Below are 27,956 nucleotides of genomic sequence, written 5' to 3'. Positions count from 1 at the left end.
CACATAAGCAGACTTTGTCTCTGCCTTCCATTCTCTCACTCTGGATTACAGTAACTCCCCTCTCCCCACTTAGGTGCAATTTTGCTTTCTGTGGTTTAGTTACTCGTGGTCAACCATGGAAATGGATAATCTGTCTGTCATCAAAAGATAGCCTAAAGGTAGCCGAAAGTTATGTCACAATACCTATGTCATTCACCTCGCTTCATCTCAACATGTAGACATTCTATTATCTCATATATTATAAAAAGAAGGGTCAGTACCTTATAATAAGATATTTTGAGAGAAAGAGAGACACCACATTCATGTAACTTTTATTACAGCATATGGTTATAAAGGTTCTATTTTATTGTTCCTGTTGTTAATCTCTTACTGTGCCTAATTTATAATTTAAATTTTATTATAGGTGTGTATGTATAGGAAAAAATGTAATATATATTGGATTCAGTGCTGTCTATAGTTTCAGGCAACCACTAGGGGCCTTGGAATGCATGCCCCATGGTTATACCATATATTTAAGCAACCCCCCCCCCCCAAAGCTATAGCATTTTATATAAATATTTCACTACATAGCCCTAAAAAGTAAATACTGTTAAAAAAAAAAACCACAATAACATTACACCTAAAAACAATTGTCAATAATTCCTGTGACAGCTTGTTTCTAAGATGGCTACAATTTATTCTTGTTCTTCCACATATATGCTATTCTTCTTCTTTTTTTTAATAATAAATTTATTTTTTATTGGTGTTCAATTTGCCAACCTACAGAATAACACCCAGTGCTCATCCCATCAAGTGTACACCTCAGTGCCCGTCACCTATTCACCCCCATCCCCCACCCTCCTCCCCTTCCACCACCCCTAGTTCATTTCCCAGAGTTAGGAGTCTTCATGTTCTGTCTCCCTTTCTGATATTTCCTACCCATTTCTTCTCCCTTCCCTTCTATTCCCTTTCACTATTATTTATATTCCCCAAATGAATGAGACCGTATAATGTTTGTCCTTCTCCGATTGACTTATTTCACTCAGCATAATACCCTCCAGTTCCATCCACGTTGAAGCAAATGGTGGTTATTTGTATATGCTATTCTTCTATCAAAAAGTAAAGACTACACCTCCATTGTCTTGAATCTAGGCTGGCTTGTGACTGCTTTGGCCAATAACATATGGGGAAAAAGTGATCCCATACTATTCCTAGGTCTTAACTTTAAGAGGACTGGACACTTCTACTTCTCCCTTGGGAGTACTGAGCCTCCACATGGACATTTTACTCCCTGCTGAAGAGACCATATGGAAAAGTGCCCTGAAAAGGGACTATATAGAGAAACTATATATAGTTTTTATAGAAACTGTATATCTGTCTCTACATATACAAACATTTCTCTCTCTGTATATACATATATATACACATATTTATACAGTCTTTTATAAACACAGTTTCTATAAAAACTACATATAAATAGTCTCTCTATACATAGATAAATAGATATATATGTGTCTTTAGGTTATATTTATCTATATTTACCTAGAGACAGAGAAGAGGATAGACCCAGCTATTCCACTGTATTGCAAGAGGTCAGCCTTATAATTATCCCTACCAAGATACCAGACATATCAGTAAAGACTTTCTGGATTCTCAACTCAAGCTCAGCCACCAACCAAACATCACTTACTGACTGCAGTAGACACTGTGTGGAGTAGAGGAATGGCCTAACTGAACCCAGGCTAAATTTCTCATCCATAGAATCATGAATAATAAAATGACTGCTATTTTAAACCACTATGTTTTGGTTTAGTTTGTTCCAGCGAATAGATAACTGAACATTTCCTTAATATTATCAAAGTCCAGTCAGTGTTCAACTTTCTCCAAATGTGTTGGTTAGAGTTGGCTTATTTGAATCAGGATTTAAATAAGTAACCCTAGAATTCTAAACAGTAATGAAATTACTTTATCTAAATATTTCTTGTTTTATCAGATTCTGTTATAGAAATTACCTAAAGTGATTTGGTAGCTCTGTATGGATAGGTGCTTTGAGCAAAGACTCTATCTACATCACACAGATGAAAAAACGAAACAAAACAAACGAAAAACAACACACCAATCCAGAGAGATTAAATTAGTTACCAGAAAAATAGTACCTGAAATTTAAACCCAGGTCTTCAGATTTAAAGTCTATTTTAATAGACTTTCCCTTATTCTATAAATGGGGGAGCTTTCATAGATTTCTATTACCATGCTTGGCTCTAATAAAACTCATTATTGAAACCACAAAGAAACAAATGTTTTCTTATTCTTCATTCTCATTTTAAGATGCATTTATTTCCCAAATGTGTCTCTCTTTCCAGTCTCTGCCACCTTCCTTTAATACAGGCTTTCTTGATCTCTCTTCACGTATCTATCTTTCTTAGTACCAAAGTCCTAATTTATCTCTAAGCCTCTGATCCTGCCCTCCTCTCATTTATCCTTGCTTTCCATTACCAGATGCATTTATCTAAAACTAACTTGGTCACCTTGCCTTCTCTGCCTGGTAAACTTCAACAATTCTTAAACCAATATTCACGGAAAAGAATATTCTCAAAGGGCCATAAGTTCTCATGGACAATCTTAAAAATTTGTATATGATGGTGAAAACTCAAAACAAAATAATATTCTGACTCTGTAAGATTATCACTTAATAACAGAGTGCTAACTGACTTCAGGGCCTGTGACCTCATTTGGATTTATAATGAGACCACACAGGGCTAAGTATGCTGTATGAATACAAGTTTTGAAATCATTGACTGGTAAAATTCATGAGAGAATTGAATGATATAACACAGGCACACCTATGTAGAAGCCAAAAGAACTTGACCATATAATTTGATACTATACCAATTACTGCAAATGCATTGTCAAAGGATACTCCATTGCTATATAATAAATTTCAGTGGTTTGCTATCAACAGGTATGTTGAAATATAACAAATGGACTAACTTTCTGAACCCAGTTCCAGAAATCATTTGATTAGATACCCACTTCATTTAAAATCCAGTAATGCCCCAAAGCAAAACTGAACTTCAAGTGAACAAAAACTTTTATATGGTATCAAGTAACACCATTTAAATGTGTTTTGAAGCCCGGTAGGAGCAAAATTTAAATTAAGAATTAGATCAGGGGATGCCTGGGTGGCTCAGCGGTTGAGTGTCTGCTTTTGGCTCAGGGCGTGATCCCAGGATCTGGAATCGAGTCCCACATTGGGCTCCTTGCGAGGAGCCTGCTTCTCCCTCTGCCTGTGTCTCTGCCTCTCTCTCTCTCTCTCTCTCTCTGTCTCTCATGAATAAATAAATCTTAAAAAAAAGAATTAGATCAGATTACCCTAAAATAGTAAAATCTTTCAATTTTTAAAACTATGTTGACAACATTCTTTTACATAAAGGTATTGAGGTTGAAGATAGAAAAGATATTTTACCTATTAGATTAGACCATGCACATTAGCCAAATGTCAATAATTTTTGACTTAAAAAAAAAATAATTTTTGACTTACAGATATGCCAAATACTGAACTAATGATGATAGTTTGAATTCACTGGTTAGGAATATTCTGTAATTCATTTATTTTTATTTTTGTCATTGTATTAATATTCTAGGCTTGTTATAACAAAATACATAAAATGGGTATCTTAAAACAATGGAAGTTATTCTCTCATGATCCTGGGGGTTGGGAGTTCAATATATTGACAAAGTTGGTTCCTCCTGGAGGATCTGAGAGAGCGTATGTTCCATGCTTCTCTTCTTGGTCCTTATGGCTGCCACCATTCCTTGGTGTTCCTTGGCTCACAGCTGTGTCTTCCCCCATTGTCCCATGGCATTCTCCCTATATGTCTTTGTGTCTCTGTACTCAAATTTCCTTCTTTTTATAAGGACAACAGGTTTTTTTTAGTAATAAATTTATTTTTATTGGTGTTCAATTTGCCAACATACAGAATCACACCCAGTGCTCATCCCGTTAAGTGCCCCCCTCAGTGCCCATCACCCATTCACCCCCACCCCCCACCCTCTTCCCCTTCCACCACCACTAGTTCATTTCCCAGAGTTAGGAGCCTTTATGTTCTGTCTCCCTTTCTGATATTTCCTACCCATTTCTTCTCCCTTCCCTTCTATTCCCTTTCACTATTATTGATATTCCCCAAATGAATGAGAACATATAATGTTAAGGACAACAGTTATTGCATCAAGGCCCACTCCAATCCACTAGGACTTCATCTTCCCTTGATTACATCAGTGAAGACTGTATTTTCAGTTAAGGTCACATTCATAGGTGCTGGAGATTAGGACTTCAGCATACCTCTCTGGGGTACACAATTCAACTCACAATAGTCATATTAAGTGCTGAAAGCATAAGAAGTTCTAACAGTGTGATTTTCATGTGTATTTACTTAACATTATAAATAAACGAATATCAGTTATCATTGTGATTCTACAATAAGTATCTGTCCCTTAAAAGGAGTCTGTATTTTATTCAAGTGTGAGAAACCCCGATCTAAAGGAGAAAGCCAGAGATTTCTACCATATTTGATTTTCCACAGCCTATCACTGTTTCTCTCCGCTGCCGTCCCCACCACAACTCCCCTGCATTTTGTCTATCTACAGCATAAGGCAGCTTATAATTCCTCAACACACAACACATCATTTCATACCTCCCTACCTTTGTCATTCTGTTCCCTCTGCCTATAATATTCTTCCCTTTCCAATTTCCTCATCCCCGCAACTGCATTCTTATCTTTCCCCTACTCAAAATATCAATTCAAGTGACATCTTTCCCTGAAAAGCCTCTGTGGAGACCACCCCCTACATCAGCACCACCACCAACCCAGGAATGGATGGACCACACCCAGCAGAGCTTCGAATCCTTGGCCTGCATGTCTTTTTCTCCCAGTAGACCATAAACTGCAATGTCAACGACAGTATCTTCCCAATTTTTCAGTCTCCAGCCCTAAGCAAAGTGGTCACCTGTTAAGGAATGCTCGCATATGTGGAGTGGAAAGGGCTCCATCCAGTTTTCACTTCTCGGGGGATGTTCCATGGGGCTGAATGCATTCTAACTTCTACTTCTGCTAAAACAAGTATTCAAAGTGCTCTATGTGTGAGATTGTTATTGGGGGCATATCACTTAAGCTGGGATCAAACTCAGACAAATATCCCTCTTTTTAAGAATAACTTTTTTGAGGGGTTCTCTTTGAATAATTACATACTCTTTTTTTAATGAAAGAAATTTGTGAATTTAGGGTTTGGAAATTTCTCAACAGTTCAAAAATTTTAGCCAAGTTTTGTCAGAGTGCATAAAAGAATCTACTGTGAGAAGGAACTGTAAAGGTAGAATGGGTCCAATATTTTAGATGATTTTTGAGAGGCAAAATGAGGGTTTGGATTTTACTTTCTACACTCTGAATCTTCCTTGTTTGTTTGTTTGTTTGTTTGTTTGTTTTAAGGAAAGGCTATTACATAATGTCACCTTAAGAGATGATCCATTCTTTCCAGACCAAAATATTATGGGCTGATTTTCGGTACTGAGCATAACATGATTGGAGTTCTAACAGTCGGCACTACTCAACTTACAGACTTTCCAAACATTATTCCTCTTTAGAGTTAGAGATTGAGATCTTAGATTCTGAATATATTCAATATTTCAGAAACAATGAACAACTTTATTTTCCAGATTTATTTTTTACTGATAATTCAGTCCTCTCTTATAATAGCTTAGAATAAAGACCTATTTCCTGTTGAAATTTGCTCTGGACTGAAAAAAAAAGGTTAGTTTCTATATTATTATTTTTTTTCAAAGCAAGTTAAATCAGGTTAGCTGTTATTTTAAAACACTTTCGTCTATTTTAACTGAACTCTTCTATTACATTTAAAAATCATGTACCTCATTTGTGGTTATTAAACTTCTCAAGTTCTTTTTAAGATAAGAATGGTAACTCATTATATACGAAAAAAAGTATGAGATATGACAATGAAAATAAGATTTAAAATTGAAATTTGCCTATATATCGTTATAATCAAGTTAAAACCTACAGGGATAGAATTACCAAGAACACAGAAATAACACTGTTTGACTAATCAGTAGGGAATTCTCTGAAGTTCTTCCTGCAGAGCTGATAATACATTAGCTTTAGGAGAATCTAGCCTAAGAAAATTTATTTAGTGAAATTAGCTCTGACATAGAGCCATTGCATATATGTGGGATATTCATAATGCAAGAGTAGAACCCACCGCTCCCTTAAAACATGTCTCTGTGTGCCATTTGTGGAGCCATCTAAAAATTTCAGTTTTTGTAAACCCCTATATTAAGACTCATTACATTTTTTGGGTAGCAAGATAACATTTTTGCTTTGACCTTTGTTCTTGAAACTTAGTCTAGAGTTACCAACTCATGAGCTTTTTTACTGCATTGTGATTCAAGTTTATTTTTTTAAATTTTATTTATTCATGACAGACACACAGAGAGAGGCAGAGACACAGTAGAGGAAGAAGCAAACTCCCCATGGGGAGCCAGATGTGGGACTGGATCCCAGGACTCCCGGATCCAGGCACCTCATAATTCATGTTTAGTTCTCATTTTTTCAGATAAACTATTTTGATGAACTGTCAAAAGATGAACTATTCTGGTCTACCCAATGTCTCATCAGGTAGAATAAATCTCAGGGCTTAAGTGCCCATTGGTGCTAATAATCTTGCAACATTTCCAGATCAATATTCTGAACATCTCCTTGCACCATTCTCTCTTTATGATTCTGTAAATGTGATGGAGGAGTTTGGGTGAAAGTACATTTGTCCCAGAATATAAAATATTCTCTCAACCTCAAAAAGAGTCCTTTGTGTTTATTTTAATCTCATGTGCCTTTTTTTCTACGTTAAAAACAGATTGCAGGTGGGAAAATTCAAATTAAAGATTTGAATGAGTTGGATTTAATTTATCAAGGTTTAATTATGAATTGAATATATGTAAATTAAATATGAACATGGATCCAAGTAGGCTGCTTCTATTCATTACATACAATCTTTTGTAAGGTTTTAAAACTGAATTACTCGTGTATCAGACTGATTTTATGATTTTCTAAAAACCGCTATGTATTTTTATTTCTGAGTAGTAGTATGTTCAAAAAAAATAAGTAACCACTCCTTGCTATATCAGTGACAGTATTCATTACTTTTCACTGAAAATCGTATTTATCAAGAAATACCAATGGAAAAAAAAATACCAATGGAGTTTTCTGGAGTCAAATATACTGCAAAGTGGGGGTTTATATTGGGGCCTTAAATGTATGTTTTTCACACACACTTCACAATTACATGCATCTTGCCTAATAGATTTTGATGTATAATTGCCTTAATATATTTATAGGTTAGGAGATTAAATAATGACATTTTTACATAGTGTGCCTACTTTCTTTTTTGTTCAGGTTCTCTCTTTAGGAGCAGATGTCCTACCAGAGTATAAACTGCAGACCCCACGCATCAACAAGTTTACAATATTGCACTACAGCCCCTTCAAGGCTGTCTGGGATTGGCTTATTCTGCTATTGGTCATATACACTGCTATATTCACGCCCTACTCCGCAGCCTTTCTCCTCAATGACAGAGAAGAACAGAAAAGACGAGAATGTGGCTATTCTTGTAGCCCTTTGAATGTGGTGGACTTGATTGTGGATATTATGTTCATCATAGATATTCTAATAAACTTCAGAACAACATATGTAAATCAGAATGAAGAAGTGGTAAGTGATCCAGCCAAAATAGCAATACACTACTTCAAAGGCTGGTTCCTGATCGACATGGTTGCAGCAATTCCTTTTGACTTGCTGATTTTTGGATCTGGTTCTGATGAGGTAAGAGCTGCTTAAAATTCTTATTTTCTGAAAGATTGCGATTATAAAAGTGAATCTATTTTAACTGCAAAAAAAAAAACCCACAAGTAGTTGCTTTATAAACTTCTCGTATCTCAGAGATGAAATTCATTTCATTGGAAATGCTATAAAATGAAATGGGACAATTTTGGCACTGCAAATACTTCACAATTCTCTCTATTTTTGTTAAGTAGCACTAAAAATTATCTTTTAACCAGGAAAGCAAACTTTTGGGAAAGTGTTTCATAGCACATAACTAACATTTTCAGGCTGTAAAATCTCTACATGTTAATTTCATGGTTATAAAACTGTCAAAGATGAAGATGTCTCTTTCTTTCTTGACTCATAATTGTGGTTTGAGACAGCAGGAGCTTATTTTATGTTCAAATTATGTGGAACATGCATCTTCTAAAATGTCTTGTTCAAAACTCTTTCTCTTAAATAATATCCAGCTTGGAAAGTACTTCTTGTGTTTCCATTTTCTTATAAAGTTGGAAACTTCAAGGAAGTTGACAAGTACGCATACAATGCATTTTCTGAATAGAATCCATACTTTAATCAGATTCTCAAAGGGTTCTTTGATCCAAAAGTAGTTAAATTCTCCTAAAGTCCCTCCATTTAATTACCACTATTTTTTATTGTAAATAATCTTTCTGGATTCTATAATGGGAAGATTTACAGAAGATGTGAAAGTAGTTCTAAGGGCATAGCTTGAGAAAGATAACCTCAATGTGTTGAATTTTAAAAATTAAGGCTACTTTTCTGAGAACCTCATTTTTTTAAGAGGAGATCAAAGATCCAAATGCCTCCTGCAGATGTTTGCTCCCTGACCAATTAAGGCTTCAGGATAAGAGAATCCTCCTCTGCCAAGAAGAACAATTGGTTTAGAATTAATTCTTTCCTATAGATAATGTCTGTTGAACTCTGGGCAGTTAGGAATAAGGCAATGGAGGGGCATCTGGGTGGCTCAGTCAGTTAAACATCAGATTCTTGGTTTCAGCTTTGGTTGTATCTCAGGATCCTGGGATTGAATTCTGCGTCAGGCTCTGAGGAGTCTGCTTGAGAGATTCCCTCCCTCTGCTTCTCCCCCTGCTCTTCCCTCAGCTCATGCTTTTTCTTTCTCTATCTCTCAAATAAACAAATAAAATATTTTTTAAAAAGAGCAAGGCAATTGAGCAATATATTCTTCCTGGATTCTACAAACCTTACACAAAGCCTCAAACCTGACTCTCCTTATCTGTAAGGATAATACTATGACCTCCCTCTTACATTGGTTTATTTATTTTTAATTTGAGGTTCTAATGAGATCAAACATGTGAAAATCTTACAAAAATAATTTTTTAAAAAGTTAGCTACTGTTAAACTACTTAAATGTTTCATGTTAAATACTCATAACTTTGGTTGTTACTTAAGAGGCAGGGAAGCAGAATATTTCTTGATATTTATCTTTATGAGTTTCTGACAATGGGTGATCCATCTCACTCTTTTAAATTTAAAAAATGTATATCAATAGCAAATTAAATTTCAACTTGGTGAAATAAAAAAAATGGGTGGACAAATAAATAGGTAAATAAAATTGTTAGAGAATGTTGATTTACTGCTGAGATTTAATCAATAACAATCAAACCAGTATTTGGAAATACTGAATAAAACCATTAGGGTAGAATTTCTAGGATGCAACATTTGAGTAGTTTAATTCCAGTTACTATATCACTTGAAAATAATAAAATTAAAATATATAATTTAGATAATCACTGTTTCAGGCAGGACTTCAAGAGAGCTGAAACAAAAGTTAATTGTGATTCATTCACATTAGTATAGGATGAAATAGTCTCTGGCGAAAATGGTGTCTGGACTATCTTTTCCATGTAGCATCAAAGAAAATATGAAGTTTGCCTCAAAAAAAAACAATGCCAGTTCTCCAGTCCTATGTGCTTTCATGGACTCCCCCGTGTTCCCAAAGCTTCTCCTCATTCTTTTTGGATGTGACATGACAATGGGAAGAGTTCTGGCTTTGGACTTAGACAGACCTGCGTCTGACTCTCCCCTTTGCTACTTATGTTCTATATTTTGGCAAGATACTTAACTCATTAAGATTTCATTTGTTTTTCTGTAAAACGGTGAAAGGTATCTTCTTATGATTTTTTAAAAATAAAGCAGTATATGTAAAGAGACTAACTCAGCACCAGGTACATAGTAAATGTTTGTCAAAGGTTACTCCTCTTCTTCTTCCCATTCCTTTGGATTAAAGTCTCTGTTTCTTTTTCTTTTTTTTTTTTAAGATTTAATTTCTTTATTCATGAGAGACACAGAGAGAGACAGAGACACAGGCAGAAGGAGAAGCAGGCTCCATGCAAGGAGCCCGACATGGGACTCGATCCCAGGTCTCCAGGATCACACCCTGGGCTGACGGCAGCACTAAACTGTTGAGCCAGCCAGGCTGCCCAGTCTCTCTGCTTCTTAATAAAGTCTTCCCTTAAACTTACATGTTACCACAGTAATCCGTAAATAACTTAATCATCTGCTCAACAAATACTTATTGCATGTCTATGATCCTATGATAGTAGATTAGCTACTTTTCTAGGAATCTTGAAGAAATGGGAGACAGAAAGGAAATATTTTGAGGCCAGTTATTGTATTACAAAGAGCATGGGGCATACTGTAGGGAGAAGTATGTATCATGGATAGCAAGTAGAGGGGATAAGGGTGTCAGCTGTTGGGCTGAGTTGGCTATAAAAGGTAACAACAAAACTAATGATGAATTGGCCTACTTTATATATTTTTCAAGAGTAATAATGAAGATACTTCTTTTATTTACAAACTATATTAAATAACTAAAATCAGGTTTTTAAAAACAATTTATTTATTTGAGAAAGAGAAAGAAAAAGAGCTGGGGGGTCAGGCAGAGGGAGAGAACCCTCAAGCAGACTCCCTGCTGAGCACAGAGCCCAACCAGGGCCTCAATCCCAGAACCCTGAGATCACAACCTGAGCTGAAACCAAGAGCCAGATGCTTAACTGATTGAGCCATCCAGACACCCCTCTAATGAGACTTTTAATTAGGCTTTTCAATACCTAGTGGTATTTCAGAATGATACTTTTCCAAAAGTGTATTGTGTAATGTAGTATGAGTATTAAAAATATTCAGCATCCATTTTTGTTTCTGGCAAAAGAAAAGAAGAAAAATGCTTCCAGAGAAAAGATCTTATATTCAAAGAAACTAATTTTGGAAATTTCATCACATGAATATGAAAAAGAGAAAACTTTTTGGGATTTTTGACCCAAAATCAAATGGCAAATCCTAAAATTATTAAGCTAGAGGTCACTTTAATGAAAGATTATCCAGTACAATGTTTTTCAAACTAGGGTACCCTAGAGGTGATGGAGAGTTAGCCTAAGTTCAGAGACCCTCAAAAGTGGGCATCAAGACAGATTGATAAGACTCAGAGCCATCTACTCTACTATAAAGAAGCATTAGCTCAATTGTATCACCTTACTAGTTGGAGTTTCATGTAATTTTTTTACAAATTTTAATGAGAATTGACTTAATTCATTTTTACATTTTCAGAAAGTGCTATGGTAACCTCTACTTGAGTAGGTTCATTCATTCTATAAACATTTACTGAGAACCATCTATTGCCAACATGCTAGACCCTGCATTTACAAAAATAGAGTAGGACAAGGACCTTACTGTCTGGATCTTACAGTCTACAACAGACAGCATCAGATGAGCAGATAGAGTACTGTCCAGTAAATGCTTTCATAGTGCCATGCATAGGGGGACATGGAGCATTGGAGGGTTCCTGAGCTATAAAGTGTTGGGTCCCAGTCCTATCAGACCCCATATAGCAAATATTTTATAAAGCCCCCTTTTATTATTGTTAAATACAAGTCATAAATAGTATTGCCTTTTATACACATAATTTAATAAACACAATATATAATACCCACTCTTAATATAAAGAAGAAATAAAAGAAATGTGTTCATAATAAAATACCCAGTTAAATATATAAATACTTCAGGCATGTCTATGTTAAATGACATAATGAAATTATCAGATGCTTATAACTACTTACAACGAGGAAGTCCATATTTGAATAAAAATTCAATATTAAACTGAATATTAGTTTATTTTATATTTTCATTTTAATACAAGCATTGAATTTATATATGTTCTTATATAGGTATATATGTGTATGCATACATATATGCAGGTAGATATGTATATATATGCATATATTAACATTCATATACCTAGGAATCTCATGATTGTGATAACATAACAAATGTTGACTGACATAGCCATGCTATATACACACAGTGTGTCGTTGAAGATATAATTTTCTGAAACAGTAAACAATTCTTAGTGAAGGTCCAAACTAAACAAGTTAATTATCTCTCAGTTTACAAGGTAGCTAAATTTCTGCATATTTTAATGAATATTAAAATGTACAGAAGTGAACCTCTGTTTATATGTAAAATCCAGCATTGAGGCTCAGTAAACAGATTTTTTTTTTTGCCTATACAAATGACTGTGGAACATTGAAAGATTATATAGGACACCAATAGTGTTTTTTGTTATTGGAGACTGTGCTGGGTATTATAGGACTTCTACTTACCTCACTCCACTGGGAAATAAGGGAAAATTCAAGAAGATGGTGTCAAGTACTGTAAAGACATAAATAGCATGAAGACTGCAAATAAGTCACTGGGTGTGTCAGTTCAGTATGCGTTGGTGTCAGTTAGATCGGATATTGGCCACAGCCAAACTGAAGTGGTTGCGGAAATTAACAGGAAGCAAATAAAGCCCCTTCTTGCTAGAATCTTGGTAATAAAAGGAGGGGGGAACAGCAGCACTGGAAGGCTGCACATGGTGAAGGAAAGGGTTATTATTTTTGGTTTCGATTCTTCCCTTAAGAAGCCTGTGATCTGTCAAGAAAAAGGCTCGTGGTGCTGAATGACTTCTTCGGTTGGCTAATTTGGATGAGGAGATTAGGAAAGATCTTTGGGGAGGTCCCATTTGAGTTGAGACTTGACCCAAAGAAACTAGCCCCATGAAAACACATGCAGAGCATTTCAAGCAAAAGAAAACACTAGTGAAAATGGCCCAATTGGGGAAGAAGCTTGTTGTGTTAGAACAAAAGGAAGGCCAGTGGCGGCTAAGCTGAACCACAGTGAGTTGAGAGTTGAGTGCTAAGATATAAGGATTCAGAAACAGGAACCAAATCATGTGCAACAGTAATATTTGGGGGCTCATACTGGCTGCACCAGAGCCTTCAGAGTGAGAACAACATGAGCTAATGGATGGTTTTAAAGACCTCATGGATGATGCCTGCAGATGGTTTAGTGGGGATAGAAGCAGGGGAAAGACTTAGAACTTTGGCTGTAATGTAGCAGGGAAAAACAGCAATGGCTTGGAACACATGGTGGCAATAGAGGTGAGGAGAGAAAGATACATTTGGAATATAATAGAGGGCTTGTTGATGGATTAAATATTGTTGGAAGAGTAAAAAACAAAGCAGAATTAATGATGGTTCAAAGATTTTGTTGTTTCTTTCTTCATGTTTAAAATATTTTAGAGGATGGAGGTAGTGAAGTAACTTTTATAGGTGGCCACTCACTTATCCAGAGGGGAAAATCCTGGGGAGAAGAAGGTGCTTTAGAAAGGAGCATTCCCTGTTTGGGTCAAATGAAGTTTGAGATGCCTGTCATCCTAGTACAAATAGCATGTAGGCAGGTCAGGGACTAAGTGAGCAGCTAGAAAGATACATATGTGAGGATAAGAAAAAGAAGAGAAGGGCACCTGATGGCTCAATCAGTTAAGTGTCTGCCTTTGGCTCAGGTCATGATCCCAGGGTCCTGGGATAGAACCCCACATTGGGCTCTCTGCTCAGCAAAGAGCCTGCTTCTCCCTCTCCTTCTGCTCCTCCCCCTGCTTGTGCTCACTCTCTCTCACTCTCTCTTTCTGTCAAAAAAATGAATAAAATCTTTTTTTTTTAAATGAGATCCATTAAATTATAAATTTGTTATAATCATGGCAAGGATTGGTTTAGATCAGTGCTTCTACATGAGAACCAAGCACTGATTTCAGTGTGGATCTTATAAAAGAATTTGGAGATTCATATTTGGTAGGTCTAAATCAAAGCCTTCGAAACTGCATTTTTAAAAGTGGCAGGAATTTTTGCTGTTTAGACATTTAAGAACTGGTGTCCTTATCTGGGACAAAGAGGATATCCAGGAGAGGGCTTTCATATGTTCATAGATGAACATTTCTACAAAATAAAGACATAAATAATCAAGTGAAGCAGCGATTTTACTAAATATAAGGACAGTCATGATTTCATCATTGCTTAATTCTAGCTAAAGTATTAAAAAAAAATTTTCTATGCGTCATAGCATCTTGGGTGACCTTAGAGAAAACAATTTTGTCAATGTCAATTAACTAACTTTCTTGCCAATTTCTCTAAATGGTAAGCTACTGTAACATTTCAGTTTTATTTACATTCAAAGCTAAGGAAGGAAACCTATTCGAATTTTGGATCCATATTATTTTAGCTATAAAACATATATCCCATCCTAGCAATGCTGAGGATAGTTTGGCATATACATTTTTACTAAAGTATATATATGAGCAGAATTGCTCACTTTTTTCAAAACATTTACATTTTTAGCTTAATGAATACAAATCTCCTAGTAATAACTAGAGGATCTTCTAAAAAATGTTAAAAAAAATATGTTGAAGAAAGGAATAATGATAGGGGTGCCTGGGTGGCTCAGTCGGTTAAGCATCTGTCTTTGGCTCAGGTCATGATCCCAGAGTCTGTGATTGGAGTCCTGCAACATTGGGCTCCCAGCTCAGTGGGAAGTCTGCTTCTCCCTCTCCCTCTGCCCCTGTCCACGCCCCCCCCGCCCCCGCCCATGCCCTCTCACTCTCCATCTCTCTCTCAAATAAATAAATAAAATATTTTTTAAAAAAAGAAAGAAAGAAATACTGATAATAATTGGGCTTGCCTATTAGTATCATTGGTATCTTCCTGATATTAATGCCATCCAGACAGACCAAGGAAGGGAAAGATTCTTTATTTATTAATTTGTGCATCTTCAAATATCATGCCATCCATAGCAAATTATCTCAATATCATTGGTGCAAGAGAACAACATTATTGACCCAACTCCAAAAAGTCAACTTTTCATTATCTGCCTCAAGTTTTTCTCTATTTTGCTTATCTGTGGAAAATCTTACTTTTAAATATATCAACTGTTAGAATCTAGAGCATTCTTTTTAGCTATACACTTCATTAACCTCTTCCTCTCCTGAAAATTAGTCGGTTCTTTGGATTCATTACTTCCTTTATGAACCTCTCTCCATTCCCACTTTACTGTTATTTTCCATGAATCCTGAATATAGGCAAAGTCTTTGAAACCTAAGTATATAAAGTCTCTTTGAGGGAAATTTTTAATAGAAGAGTTTCTGTTCACATTGATATGTTTGTTTCATTAATCTGTTAGATGCATCAGAGAACGGATACAAGGGGAAACTTAGCAAGTATCTGTATAGAAATTCCAATCACCTTGTCAGAATTCTTTCTGAACCTGATCTCTACAGCAGTTGCCATTAGTTTGTTAGAAGTGAATTGCTAAAACATTAGACATAGTCATGTTCAAATTTAAATAACAAAATACATTTTGAAGAACTGCATGCATAATATATTTCTATCCATAAAGTCACTGTGTCTCTCTTTAGATAGTTCTTGGGAGTTAAGGCAGATGTCTCTATTGGCTTGTATTTGAGGCTGTTGTTCATGCCTCCAAAAATCTGTGGTATGACAAGTTAGAGACACAGGATCTCTGATGAAATCATTTTTGAACCAAGAAAATATAGGAACATTCCATCAAAAGAATATGTTTAAAAAAAGAATATGTTTCACATTAAGTTAATCATTTATTCATCATGTATATATGATCTATCGTCTACAATTTACTGGAGATGACATAAGGTTCAATTTTTTTGTTAAATATTTCTCAAAAGTCAAATTCCTATTTTAAAAATACAATATCCATAATTTTTTATTCATTGTAACATTTGCTTGCTACTATGTAAAATCATTTGATGACCAGTTTTCCATATTATTGTAACTAAAGAAAGGGGAAGTGAGTTGAAATTGCACCAAAATAAAATGCTAATCATAAACAAAATAAAAATAGAAGCATCTTGACAGTAAAGGTTGTTAAATATTGGATTTAGTTTCACAAGGAGGTTGTAAAATCTTGTGTTTAAAAGCCTCAGTTGTGGAGGAATTTGTGAGGTTTGGTTTGAATAAAGAAAGGATAAGCTATGTGATTTCTTTAAAGTTTCTTGCATACTCAACATATTTTTTTTTATTGTATCAGTGAATGTGTCCTTAGAAATATTGAAAAATTTCAGAAAAAAAAAAAAAAAGAAATATTGAAAAAAGTGTGACTCAAGCTGAACAAAAAACTCAAAACTAGTTTCAATATTATTAAGTTTTACTGGACAAGTTATACAAGCACTAGAGCTTAGAGGGAATTGAAATAAAATCTAAAGCAAACCATGGGTGTAGAACTATGAAATGTATTACTCACTAAGTGTTCCCATTTCTCCACTTGTACCCAAATATTTCTTGACAAACAGAACAGAATGATGGATTAGGCAGAAATTTCCAATGATGATTCGTTCTTTCAACCCTGTAAACAAAACCAAAGATCACATACTTGTATCTCCCCATTTATAAAAGAATAATTCTACCCACTTACTATAGGCAAAAGTGTTAGAGAGTAAACCTCTGAAATCAAGTATTTTAAATGTATGATTCTTGAAAATGCTTACTTAAAAATTATTTTGAAAAATTATTGAGAGCAAAATTTTTTTTTAAGATTTTGTTTATTCATTCATGATAGACATAGACATAGACAGAGAGAGAGAGAGGCAGAGACACAAGCAAGCTCCATGCAGGGAGCCCAACACGGGACTCGATCCCAGGACTCCAGGATCACACCCTGGGCCAAAGGCAGGTGCTGAACCGCTGAGCCACCCAGGGATCCCCAGATTTTTCTTATTGATGAAGCTTTCTCAGTTTAACTGTAGCCAAATTTACTCTTGAGAAGAGAATTGTTTGATATGAGTAAGAAATCCCTATTCTAATTTCAGGCCTTCCGAAAGAAATCCACTTACACTGAGAGAGGATATTATCTCATCTATTGTAAAATATCTAGAAAAAAAAATCACATAGTCTTCTTGAGTCCAGGTCTGGTTTCTAACATGTTATAACATTGCAGTTGTTTAGAGTATATATTTTTAAAATAAAGTTCAGTTGAGAAAGTCATACTTAATAAAGGAAACTAACTTCTACTTCAGTATAAGAAACTATCCAGGGCTTTATTTTCTTTTTTAAGATTTTATTATTTATTTATTTATTTATTTATTTATTTATTTATTTATTTATGAGAGAGTGAGAAGCCAGGGGAAAGGCAGTGGGAGGGGGAGAAGCAGACTCTCAGATGAACAGGGAGCCTGACATGGGGCTCAATCCCAGGACTCCGAGATCACGACCTGAGCCAAGGGCAGACACCTAACCAACTGAGACATCCAGGCATCCCAAAGTATCTAGGACTTTAACAAACTATAGATATGGGTATATTTTTTTAAAAGTTGAAATTGGATTATATGGTTCAGCTGCCCAGAAATTTCAATAATTTGAATTGCCAGGGAAGAGTCATTTTACACTTAAAAAGTTCTGACAAAATACATTAAAATAAAAGTCCTAAATAAGTATATTTTCTTTACTGTGGCATCAGACAAAAAGAGTTTACACTCTCATTCAATCACAGGTAAAGGAGCTCAGGTCTGAAATGGCATAAGTACTGATGAGGTGAAACCATGGCTTATTCATTTTGTCTTTTTTGCTACAGTTAATGAGCAAAAACAAAAAACAAAGTACCTTGTTTCAATCTACTGTAAAGTAGCTCACCTCTTTCTCCATCTTATTTATTATCATGATGTGTTTGTAGTTCATAATCACACATATTTCTTGTGAGCTCTTATGTTTTCTCAGTCTACCAAAAGTAACAATAGACATTACAATATTTTTCTAATGCGAATAAAAAGTTAAATAACATCTAAGGGAAAGTTTTATACCTCTACTATTTTTTTTTAATTGTTGCAATAAGCTTAAAGATACTTTTATTTCTATTTTCAAAAATTGGGGGAAAAACCCCCACAAAAATAGATTTACATACTATATGTGAGTACTACATGAAATTAGATAAAGGTTGAGAGAAACATACATGCTGAAAACATTCTACTTAGCCAAGTTCTGATGTTAACACAACTCTAAGGTAGTTGTTGGTCCCATTTTTCATTCACACATAATACAGAAAGGGTACATTGAACTAAACAATGAGGACTAACCATCTCCAACAAATCAAGAGGAGATTGATCATTCCTTAGGCTACTGTCTCTGAGATTTTAGTGCAATCGTATTTTTCCTTGTTAATATGGGCAAAACATTTTAAATCTTTAAAGAGATATTTAAGGAAGAAGAAAAGAGTTATTGCGATCTTAAGTGTCATCTACAAGATATGCTGTATGCAACAGTAGCTAAGGAAGAATGCCCAGGTGTGTTCTCAGCATCTTGATAACAACAAAAATAAGATCCAGTCATTTGTTACATTGTCAAACAAGATATGTAATTATGCTTGGGTACATGTTTATGGAATCACAAGAGAATGGCTTTGACTGTTGAAGCCAATTTTCACGCATCTTATGAAGCAACTGAAAGGTAAAAGAACTGTTTAATAATTCTTGTCCCTTTTCTCTTTCTCTCCTTCCCTCCCTCTGTCGTTCTCTCCCTCTCCTCTTCCTCTCTCTCCCTCTCTCTCTACATCTACAATTATTTTATATGAGTAATGTCAATTGGGTTGAGACTTCATCATGTGCCATATTTCTTAAGCTTTTTTTGTCCAGGAAAGATGTTATTTATGTGTCACTAAATAAATTATATTCATTTATCTGCTTAGAGAACTGTCACCTAGGTTTTACCTCATTTTGATATAATCCTAGAAGAAACATCAGATTTTTTTTTTTTCAAAGGAGGGAAGAAGAAGGGAGGTGGCCTACACAGCAGATTGATTCCTTTTTTTTTTTATATATAACATCATTTTTGCTTTACTGTCTTGGCAGCCAGAAGAGTCATTAGTGCTTATTATCACAATATGTTATTAAAACATCTCATTTGTTTTGAAGCACTTCACTTCATTAACCAGATACCCTAGGGAATTTTCATTATATTTCATTTATTTTGAGGTTCAGAGAGAAATTTTCTTTCAAAGATAAGTTTTGAGCAATACTCTTCAAATAGTTCTGATTTTGCAGTCCAAGTAAATAGGTAACAGAGCTAGGGGGGGGAAATAAACACACAGACTGAAGCTGTGAAGTGTAGAAAGAGACACATTGAACCCAGGTGATTCCTGTACTGAACTCCAAGCAGTCAATGCCTCTGGACGATGCTCTTGTCTTTAAAATTCCTGCCATTCCCTGAGGAGGCCAAAAGGCCGGTGTTGGAATGCCTCCAATTAGAATTCTAGATATCAAAGTAATGCATTTGGAAATCGTGTAAGTTCTATGGATCTATTTCACCATATAATGTTTCTGCTTACTGACGGAAACTAAAGCATATGGGATATTTAATGCAAAAAGTTACTATTTATGGGGCATTATCTACAACCCTGTGAGGAGGCATTATTATGCCCATTTCCAGATGAAAAATTTGAAGTTTAGAGATTAAATAAGCAATTTGTCCAAGATGACAGACTAATATGGATACAGAATCCATACATTCATTTGTTTGTCCAAAGCCCTAACATAGAACTGATCAGCTAAAACAGACGTATGAAAAGATGCTCCGCATCACCACTCATCATCAGGGAAATACAAATCAAAATTACGATGAGATACCATCTCACACCTGTCAGAATGGCTAAAATTAACAACACAGGAAACAACAGATGTTGTCAAGGATGCACAGAAAGGGGAACCCCTTGCATGGTTGGTGGGAATGCAAACTGGTATAGCCACTCTGGAAGACAATATGGAGATTCTTCAAAAAGTTAAAAATAGAGCTACCCTATACCCCAACAATTGCATTACTAGGTACCAACCCAAAGGATACAAAAATATTGATTTGAAAGGGCACATGCACTCTAATGGCTATAACATTATCAACAATAGCCAACTTATGGAAAGAGCCCAAATGCCTATCAACTGATGAATGGATAAAGATGAAGTGTTACATATATATAACATATATATTACTCAGCCATCATTAAGAGTGAAATCTTGCCCTTTACAACAGTGTGGGTGAAGCTAGAGTGTATTATGCTAAGAAGAAGTCAGTCAAAGATAGATAAATACCATATGATTTCAATCATATGTGCAATTTAAGAAGCAAAACAGGTGAACATAAGGAGAGGAAGTAAAAAAAATAGAGAGGAAACCATAGGAGACTATTAACTATGGAGAACAAACTGAGGGGTGCTGGAGCGGTGGTGGGTGAGGGGATGCAGTAAATGGGTGATGAGGATTAAGGAGGGTACTTGTGATGAGCACTGGGTGTTATATGTAAATAATGAATCACCAAATTCTGCTCCTGAAACCTACACTCTATGTTAACTAACTAAAATGTAAATAAAATCATTTGAAACAACAACAACAAAAAAAAAACAACTAACTTTGAAAAAAAAAAGCTAATTAGTTAAAATGTTGATAATTCAAATAGTGGAAGGTTGACCTTCTTCCAGAGAACTACCTAACATAAACTCTCCATTTATTCATTGTGAAAAGATACACTCTTTATATTTGTGAAGAAAAAAAATACTGCTTTCCTTATTCCACCTTCAAAATTAATAACAACATTGGAAACAAGGAAGACTCTCCCCTCCTCACATTTTATAATGAGTAAAGACCAGATCTCAAATGTGATAAGCACATCCCAACTACATAATCTCCTCTAACGTCTAGAAGATTCCACTACAAACTGAAAAGAATTCAGACACCGAAGGATCTCCCCTTCTCTTAGTGACCACTCTAGCACACACACAAAAAAGGAACTGCAAGACTTATTATAGAATACTAATGAAACTATATTTCTTAATATTTAGTGGGGTTTTTTTTTACCACCAAGTCAGTATGAACAGATAGAGGGTGATAGCTCTGACATGTGCTATTTCTTTAATTAAAATATAAGTGTTCTCAATACAGTTGGATGTACTCTGCAAAATAAACACCAACAATGAACACATAAAATGACTCAATAATTGATTGGTAAACACCATGTAACTATGGAATAATTATATGCCCTGTGAATTATATAGTACTTATAGCTGACATTATTTAGGAAACCTAAGAAATGAACTTGTAATTTGTACTTACCAGATTTCAAATTCAAACAACCAGTTAAAAATCCTGTTATTATATAGAAGTGTCCTATCATTAGATACCTGGTCAGTAATAATCATACAATTAGTTACACATCACACCCCAATGAAAAGTACATAATATCATTGGGACATCAAGAAACAATTCATCAGTTTAGCACATTGAGAAAGGAAAAATGAATTTAAATATAGCGTGTAAAGCATGCATACAATCATCCAGTAAGTCTCCCAATTATCTGCTTGCCAGGCTCTTCTCATTATGTGGGTACGTCTCAACTCTAATGTCAGCTCCTCAGCAAGATCATCTTTGGCCTTTTTTTCTAGAGTCACTGCCATCCTGACTATGCCCTAAACATTCTCTATCACACCACTCTATTTTATTATCATTACCACATTTTTCAGTCTCTGAAATGAGTTTATTGTCTGTTTCTTTAAAAAAAAAAATCTATCAATCCCTTAAAGACAGTGGATCTTGTTTCTCTTCATTAAAGAAGGCATTTTGTCTAGTAAGAAAATGTTTCTTTCTGTTATAAAAGTGATCATGTCTGCTTGCTCAACACTATAATCCCAGTGGTGGCATTTGGTAGGCACACCAGTAACACACAAGGATGTTTACTGGTGAATGAATGATTTACTGAGTATTCATTATCTTCAAGGCACTTGGTTAGAACATAAAGCTAGACAGATGGAGTCTGTCCCATGGGTCTTGCATGTCAAGATAGTGAATTAATGTACCACACACTTTCAAAGTATTTTCCAAGGCAGATGTAAAATTTAAAAAAACAAAACTAACCTTAATACTTAATCCAAATCTGCATTCATCCTCAATGTGGGATGAATTGAACAACCATATTGTTTTAACCTGTTTCCTCCTACTTTGCTTCACAGGAACACACACTGAATTGTTTGCCAACTGTTTCTGACCATACACATTTATTTCCACAGACAACAACATTAATTGGTCTTCTGAAGACAGCTCGACTCCTTCGTCTTGTGCGAGTGGCCCGGAAACTTGATCGATATTCAGAATATGGAGCTGCTGTTCTAATGCTCTTAATGTGCATATTTGCCCTGATAGCTCACTGGCTGGCTTGCATTTGGTATGCAATTGGAAATGTAGAAAGGCCCTACCTGACTGACAAAATTGGATGGTTGGATTCGTTGGGACAACAAATTGGGAAACGTTACAATGACAGTGACTCAAGTTCTGGACCATCCATTAAAGACAAATACGTCACAGCACTTTATTTTACCTTCAGCAGTTTAACCAGTGTAGGATTTGGGAACGTGTCTCCTAACACCAATTCGGAGAAAATCTTTTCAATCTGTGTCATGTTGATCGGCTGTAAGTAGATTTCTCTTTTGTTTTCTTTAAAATATCTTAAAATTGGTATCTGTAGAACATTCAGAATCAGGCAAAGAAAAAAATATAGAAAACTGGAGAGATCATGGAATTACATATATGGGTATTATATTCTATCAAACCTAATTCTCACTGTGAGGGGAGATACCAAAAGGACTTTTAGCACCTCAGAAAAACTACAAATATAAAACTGGAGTTACATGGATTTTAGAATTCCAGAATTGAGACTTGCAGTTCACTATTGCTGCTGTAAAAGTGTCTGCAATTTGTTACCAATGGTTATTTTCTGTTTTAAGTTGAGACCTAATTAGAATGGGAAAGATTAGTTTACATTACTAGATAAATAGAAATATATATATTTCTTAATAGAAAAATATATTTCTATATAAAAATATAGAAGTAATAAATACATATATATTTCTTATATATATCTGTATTTACAGACAGATATATACACAGATAAATATATATATGTATTTTTCACCACTTACTTATTGATTAAAAATTCCTTTCCCTATGACATTATGCCAAAGCTTAAGTGATTGCTCTTTACCTTGCAATGTGGTGATGACATGAGCATCATTAAGAGGTATATTTTTGGAATAAGAAACAAAAATTTCTGCATTAACCTAAAGATGTTTTAATGTTTTTAAAAATCATACTATAGAGTCACTAAAGATAACTGCTGAGATACCGAGCAGCAATTGACAAAAGTATAATGAAATTTTAAAGCTTAGAAAAGGGCATTATCCCTAGATGGTGTACAAATCTGAAAATAGATCCAGAGTTGATTTTAAATGTTAACATATTGATTAATGAAGTGTACTTAGATAAGTTTTATTTGTGAAAATTAAATCAATTCACCCTGTTTATTGTTCATTGTATTTAAATTTTACTTTTCTTATATATACCTTAGTATTTTTATTTAGGTAAGATTTATGTAGGTAAATAGCATTATATTCAAATAACCCTTAAGATATTCTACAGATTCAGGCTAAGTCTGGGCTATAAACACAGAAGTAGCCTTGCACCCAGAAGGAAATGGAAGAGGGACCTACTGGGAAACAGAAAAACTCATTCTAGGAAGACCAACTATCTGAAACAGTGCCAACCACTCTATGACTACAGCTGCTATAAATACCTTACAGTGATTACCAATTTTAGTGAAGTAACAAACAAAGAAATTTTTTAAAGTTTGTTCCTAATTATTTAAACATATGTATAGAAAAAATATGTATATATGCTTTTAATGAATAAAACAGACTTGCATATTGAAACAGAATTTGCAAGAGTTTTCTAACCTGCTCACCACTTAGAAATCCTCATCACTTGTGAGGATTACATTAAAAACAGTACTGTTCATCATGTGAATTATTTTAAATCAAAGAAAACTCAGTTCTTTATTTGGTCTATATCCAGTCTCTAATCCCTAAATCATGATAATTGGCAGTGTTTTCTCCTTCCTTCTTTCTTCCTTCCATTTCTCCTCCTTCCCTTCTTTCTCAAATATAGCACAAGGCTATTTCTTTTGATTCTTTAAGGAAAATACTTGTTTTCTACAGATATTTTTCATCTTTTAGAAAATGAGAAGACACTCTAGTTAATTGAGTAGAGTAAGATACAACCACATCCCACATGATATACTTTATTTGAATAATAGACTTGGTTCTATAACTTTCAAAAGGGAATTATGTAGAGCTCCATGTCACATAAGAAAAAAATTAAAGGTATTCCTAGAGAGTTCTATCATGACCTATTATGCTAAAATAAAGAAAAAAAGTCAAATTACAACTCAAAACTTAATAATAAAAATGCCCCCAAAATGCACAAAGCCATTTGATGTATATGGATGCATCTAACGTGGTATTTCCATTGAGATCCAACTGTGTTAGAAAATGATTTGGTTATTTTTGTTTAGTTATATTTCTACACTAAGTACATACTCTTTAGATCTGAGTGATCTGTTTTAAGCCAAAAATAAAATACAGTATCTAAAATATAATGTAAAATAGTGTCTATATACTAATACTAGGTATAGTTTATATCATCTAGTTATTATGTTGAACTCTCTCATCATCCCTAAACTTCTTTAAAACCAATCTTCATTCTAAAAGAAAACTTTGAAGCCAAATAGAATAAAAGATCAATCTATCATCTCTCTTACAATATAACTCAAGAAAACTAAAAATCAAACATTAAAAGATACCATCTAACTAACTGGAAACAACTCAAATGTCTGTAGATGCATTTTTTTAAAATAAATTATTATTTAATAAATAAATAGTGATGTAATGTAATGTATGATAACTACAGTTAATAATACTGTATTGTATATTTGTAAGTTGCTAAAAGAGTAAATCTTAAAAGTTCTCATCACAAGAAAAAAATATCCTGTGCCTCTGTGGTAATGGAAATTAACTATACTTATTATGATTACTACATTTCTGACTGTATACAAATATCAAGTCACCATGTTGTACTTCCAAAGCTAATATAATTTTGTATGTCAATTATATCTTAATAAAACAAATAAAAGCCCAGAACCAGAATTGACAGAAATGATGAAACTAGCAGATAATATGTAGCACTTTAACAAATGTGTATATGGACTCCCAGAAAATGGGGAAGGGAACTAGAAAAAGAAATTTTAATGGCTGAAATCTTTCCAAAATTGATAAAAAGCTGTAAACCACAGATCCAAGAAGCTTAGTGAATCCCAAACTTGTTAAAAACACACACAAATACATACACACACAAGCACACCATACTTAAATTACTGAAAACTAGTGATAAGAAGAAAAATCTTAAAAGTAACTGGAAGGGAAAAAAATAGGATACATCATGTACAGAGGGAAAGCATCAGGTTGAGAACATAATTCTTATTAGAAACAATGCAAACCATTAAGACAATGTAATAAAATCTTTAAAGTGCTAAAGAAAAAACAAATTCTGCCAACACAGAAACATTGGTTCAATTAATCTATCCTTCAAAGGTGACAAACAAAACCTGACATAATTCATCATGAGCAAAGTACAAGAAATTAGAAAGCTCTCCAGGTAAATAGAAAATATTATTAAGATGAAAATTTGGATCCAGAAAAACAAATGAAGAACACTAGAAAAGGTTAATATGCAGGTAAATTTAAAAGATATTTTCTCATTTTTAAATGTCTTCAAAAATAATTTTTAAAGCAAAAATTAGGAGAATATATTTTAAATTTTATAACATATGTAGAATTTAAAATGTTACAATAATAGTACAAAACAGGAAGGGAGAATGAAAGTATATTTAAGTAAGAATTATAAAATCTTATATAAGATTCCTACATTATACATGAAGAGGTATTATATTATTTAAGGTACAGAGTGATAAATTAAAAATGCATACTGTAACTCCTACAGCACAGTTAACAAGCCAATAGAGAAGATGAAATAGAATAATAAAAATGATAAAACCAAAAAATAGAAAATAAGAGAAATGGAACACATAGAAAACAAACAGCAAGATGGTAGATTTAACACAGCCACATTAACAATTCCATTAAATGTAAGTGAGCTAAACTCTCATTAAACTTCCAGAATTGTCAGGCTATTTTTTTTAAAAGGCTCAATCATATGCTATCTAAAGAAACACACTTAAAATATAAAGACATGGGTAAAAGAAAAAGATGGAAAAAGATGTATATACAATCACTAATTATGAGAAAATGTGAGGAGCAGTATTGATTTCAAAGAAGGCTTAAAAACAAAGACTATTACCAGAGACAAAGTAGACACCACAGTCCTAAGCATGTAGATACCCAATTACAAAGCAATTACATTAAACAAAAACTGATAGAACCTAATAGAGAAATAGACAAATTCACAAGACAAATCTACACTTACAATTAGCAATTAACACTCTTCCCTCTGTGTTTTATAGAATAAGAAGACAGAAAATCAGAAAAGATATGAAAGATTTGAACAATACTATCAATTAACATGACATTGGCAATTATAGAATACCAGCAGAATACACATTCTTTCTAGTGTATGTGGGACATTCAGCACGATAGACCATCTGCTGCACTACAAATCAAATCCTCAAGACAGGTCATATGCTGAACCAAAAAGAAATTTTAGCAAATTTAAAAGTACTGAATCATACAGAGTATGTCTCTAACCACAAGAGAAACTGGAAATTATCCTGAGAGGGAGAGAAAAGGAGAGAGAAAAGGAAAGGAAAGGAAAGGAAAAGGAAAAGGAAAAGGAAAAGGAAAAGGAAAAGGAAAAGGAAAAGGGAAGGAAATTAAGAGAAGAAGAGAAAAGGAAAGAAAAGAGTGATATGTATTTGGAACGAAAGTAGGTGGCACACTTCCAAATAACCTATGGTTCAAAGAAGAAAATCACATGGAAAATTAGAAAATAGTTTAACTGAACGAAAATGAAAGTAAAATGTGCCAAAATGTGCCAGAGACAGCTTAAGAGAGAAATGTGTAGTTTTAAGTATTTTTTTTAAGATTTTATTTATTTATTCATGAGAGACATGAGAGAGGCAGAGACAGAAGCAGGCTCCCTGCAGGGAGCCTGATGTGGGACTCAATCCCAGGACCCTGGGATCATGCCCTGAGCTGAAGGCAGATGCTCAACCAATGAGCCACCCAAGCGTCCCATTTTAGGGATAAGTATTTTTATTTAGCATTTTTTCAAAGATTTTATTTATTTATTCATGAGAGACAGAGAATGAGAGAGAGAGGGAGAGAGAGAGAGAGAGAGAGAGAGAGGCAGAGACACAGGCAGAGGGAGAAGCAGGCTCCATGCAGGGAGCCTCATGTGGGACTGGATCAGGGGTCTCCAGGATCACTCCCTGGGCCAAAGGTGGCGCTAAACCGCTGAGCCACTAGGGCTGCCCAATATTTTATTTAAAAAAGAAAAGTCTAAAATCAAAGATTTAAATTTCTATATTAAGACAACTAAACTAAACATATAAGTAGAAGAAATAGCAGAGATAAGAGCAAAAGTTAATAAAATAGAAATCAAAGAAACATTAGAGAAGATTAATGGGAGTATATTCTGGCTTTTTAAAAGACCAATAAAAAAAAAAGACCAATAAAATTGATAAACTTCCAATTAGACTGATGAGACAGAAGACATGTTACCAATATCTTATTGAAAGGAGAGCTATTACTACCCGTTACAAAGATATTAATAATAAAATAACATTATGAATTACTTTATCATAGTAAGTATGGCAATTTAAATGTGATATGAAAGTTCTT

General features: G+C 34.3%; 1 protein-coding gene across 1 annotated transcript in view; it reads left to right on the top strand.

Annotated features, from left to right (window-relative positions):
- Positions 1–27,956, top strand: part of KCNH7 (potassium voltage-gated channel subfamily H member 7) — a 477,016-nt gene that overhangs the window by 400,185 nt on the left and 48,875 nt on the right. Inside the window, exons 7-8 of the mRNA XM_041722501.1 lie at positions 7,440–7,865; positions 22,281–22,680. Of these exons, the coding sequence (XP_041578435.1) occupies positions 7,440–7,865; positions 22,281–22,680 (826 nt within the window). The remainder of the gene's footprint in view (positions 1–7,439; positions 7,866–22,280; positions 22,681–27,956) is intronic.

Source organism: Vulpes lagopus, chromosome 11 (genome assembly GCF_018345385.1).
Source record: "Vulpes lagopus strain Blue_001 chromosome 11, ASM1834538v1, whole genome shotgun sequence".
Lineage (NCBI taxonomy): Eukaryota > Metazoa > Chordata > Mammalia > Carnivora > Canidae > Vulpes > Vulpes lagopus.
Note: the sequence above shows the minus strand (reverse complement) of the source record. Positions and strands in the feature narration are given on the sequence as shown.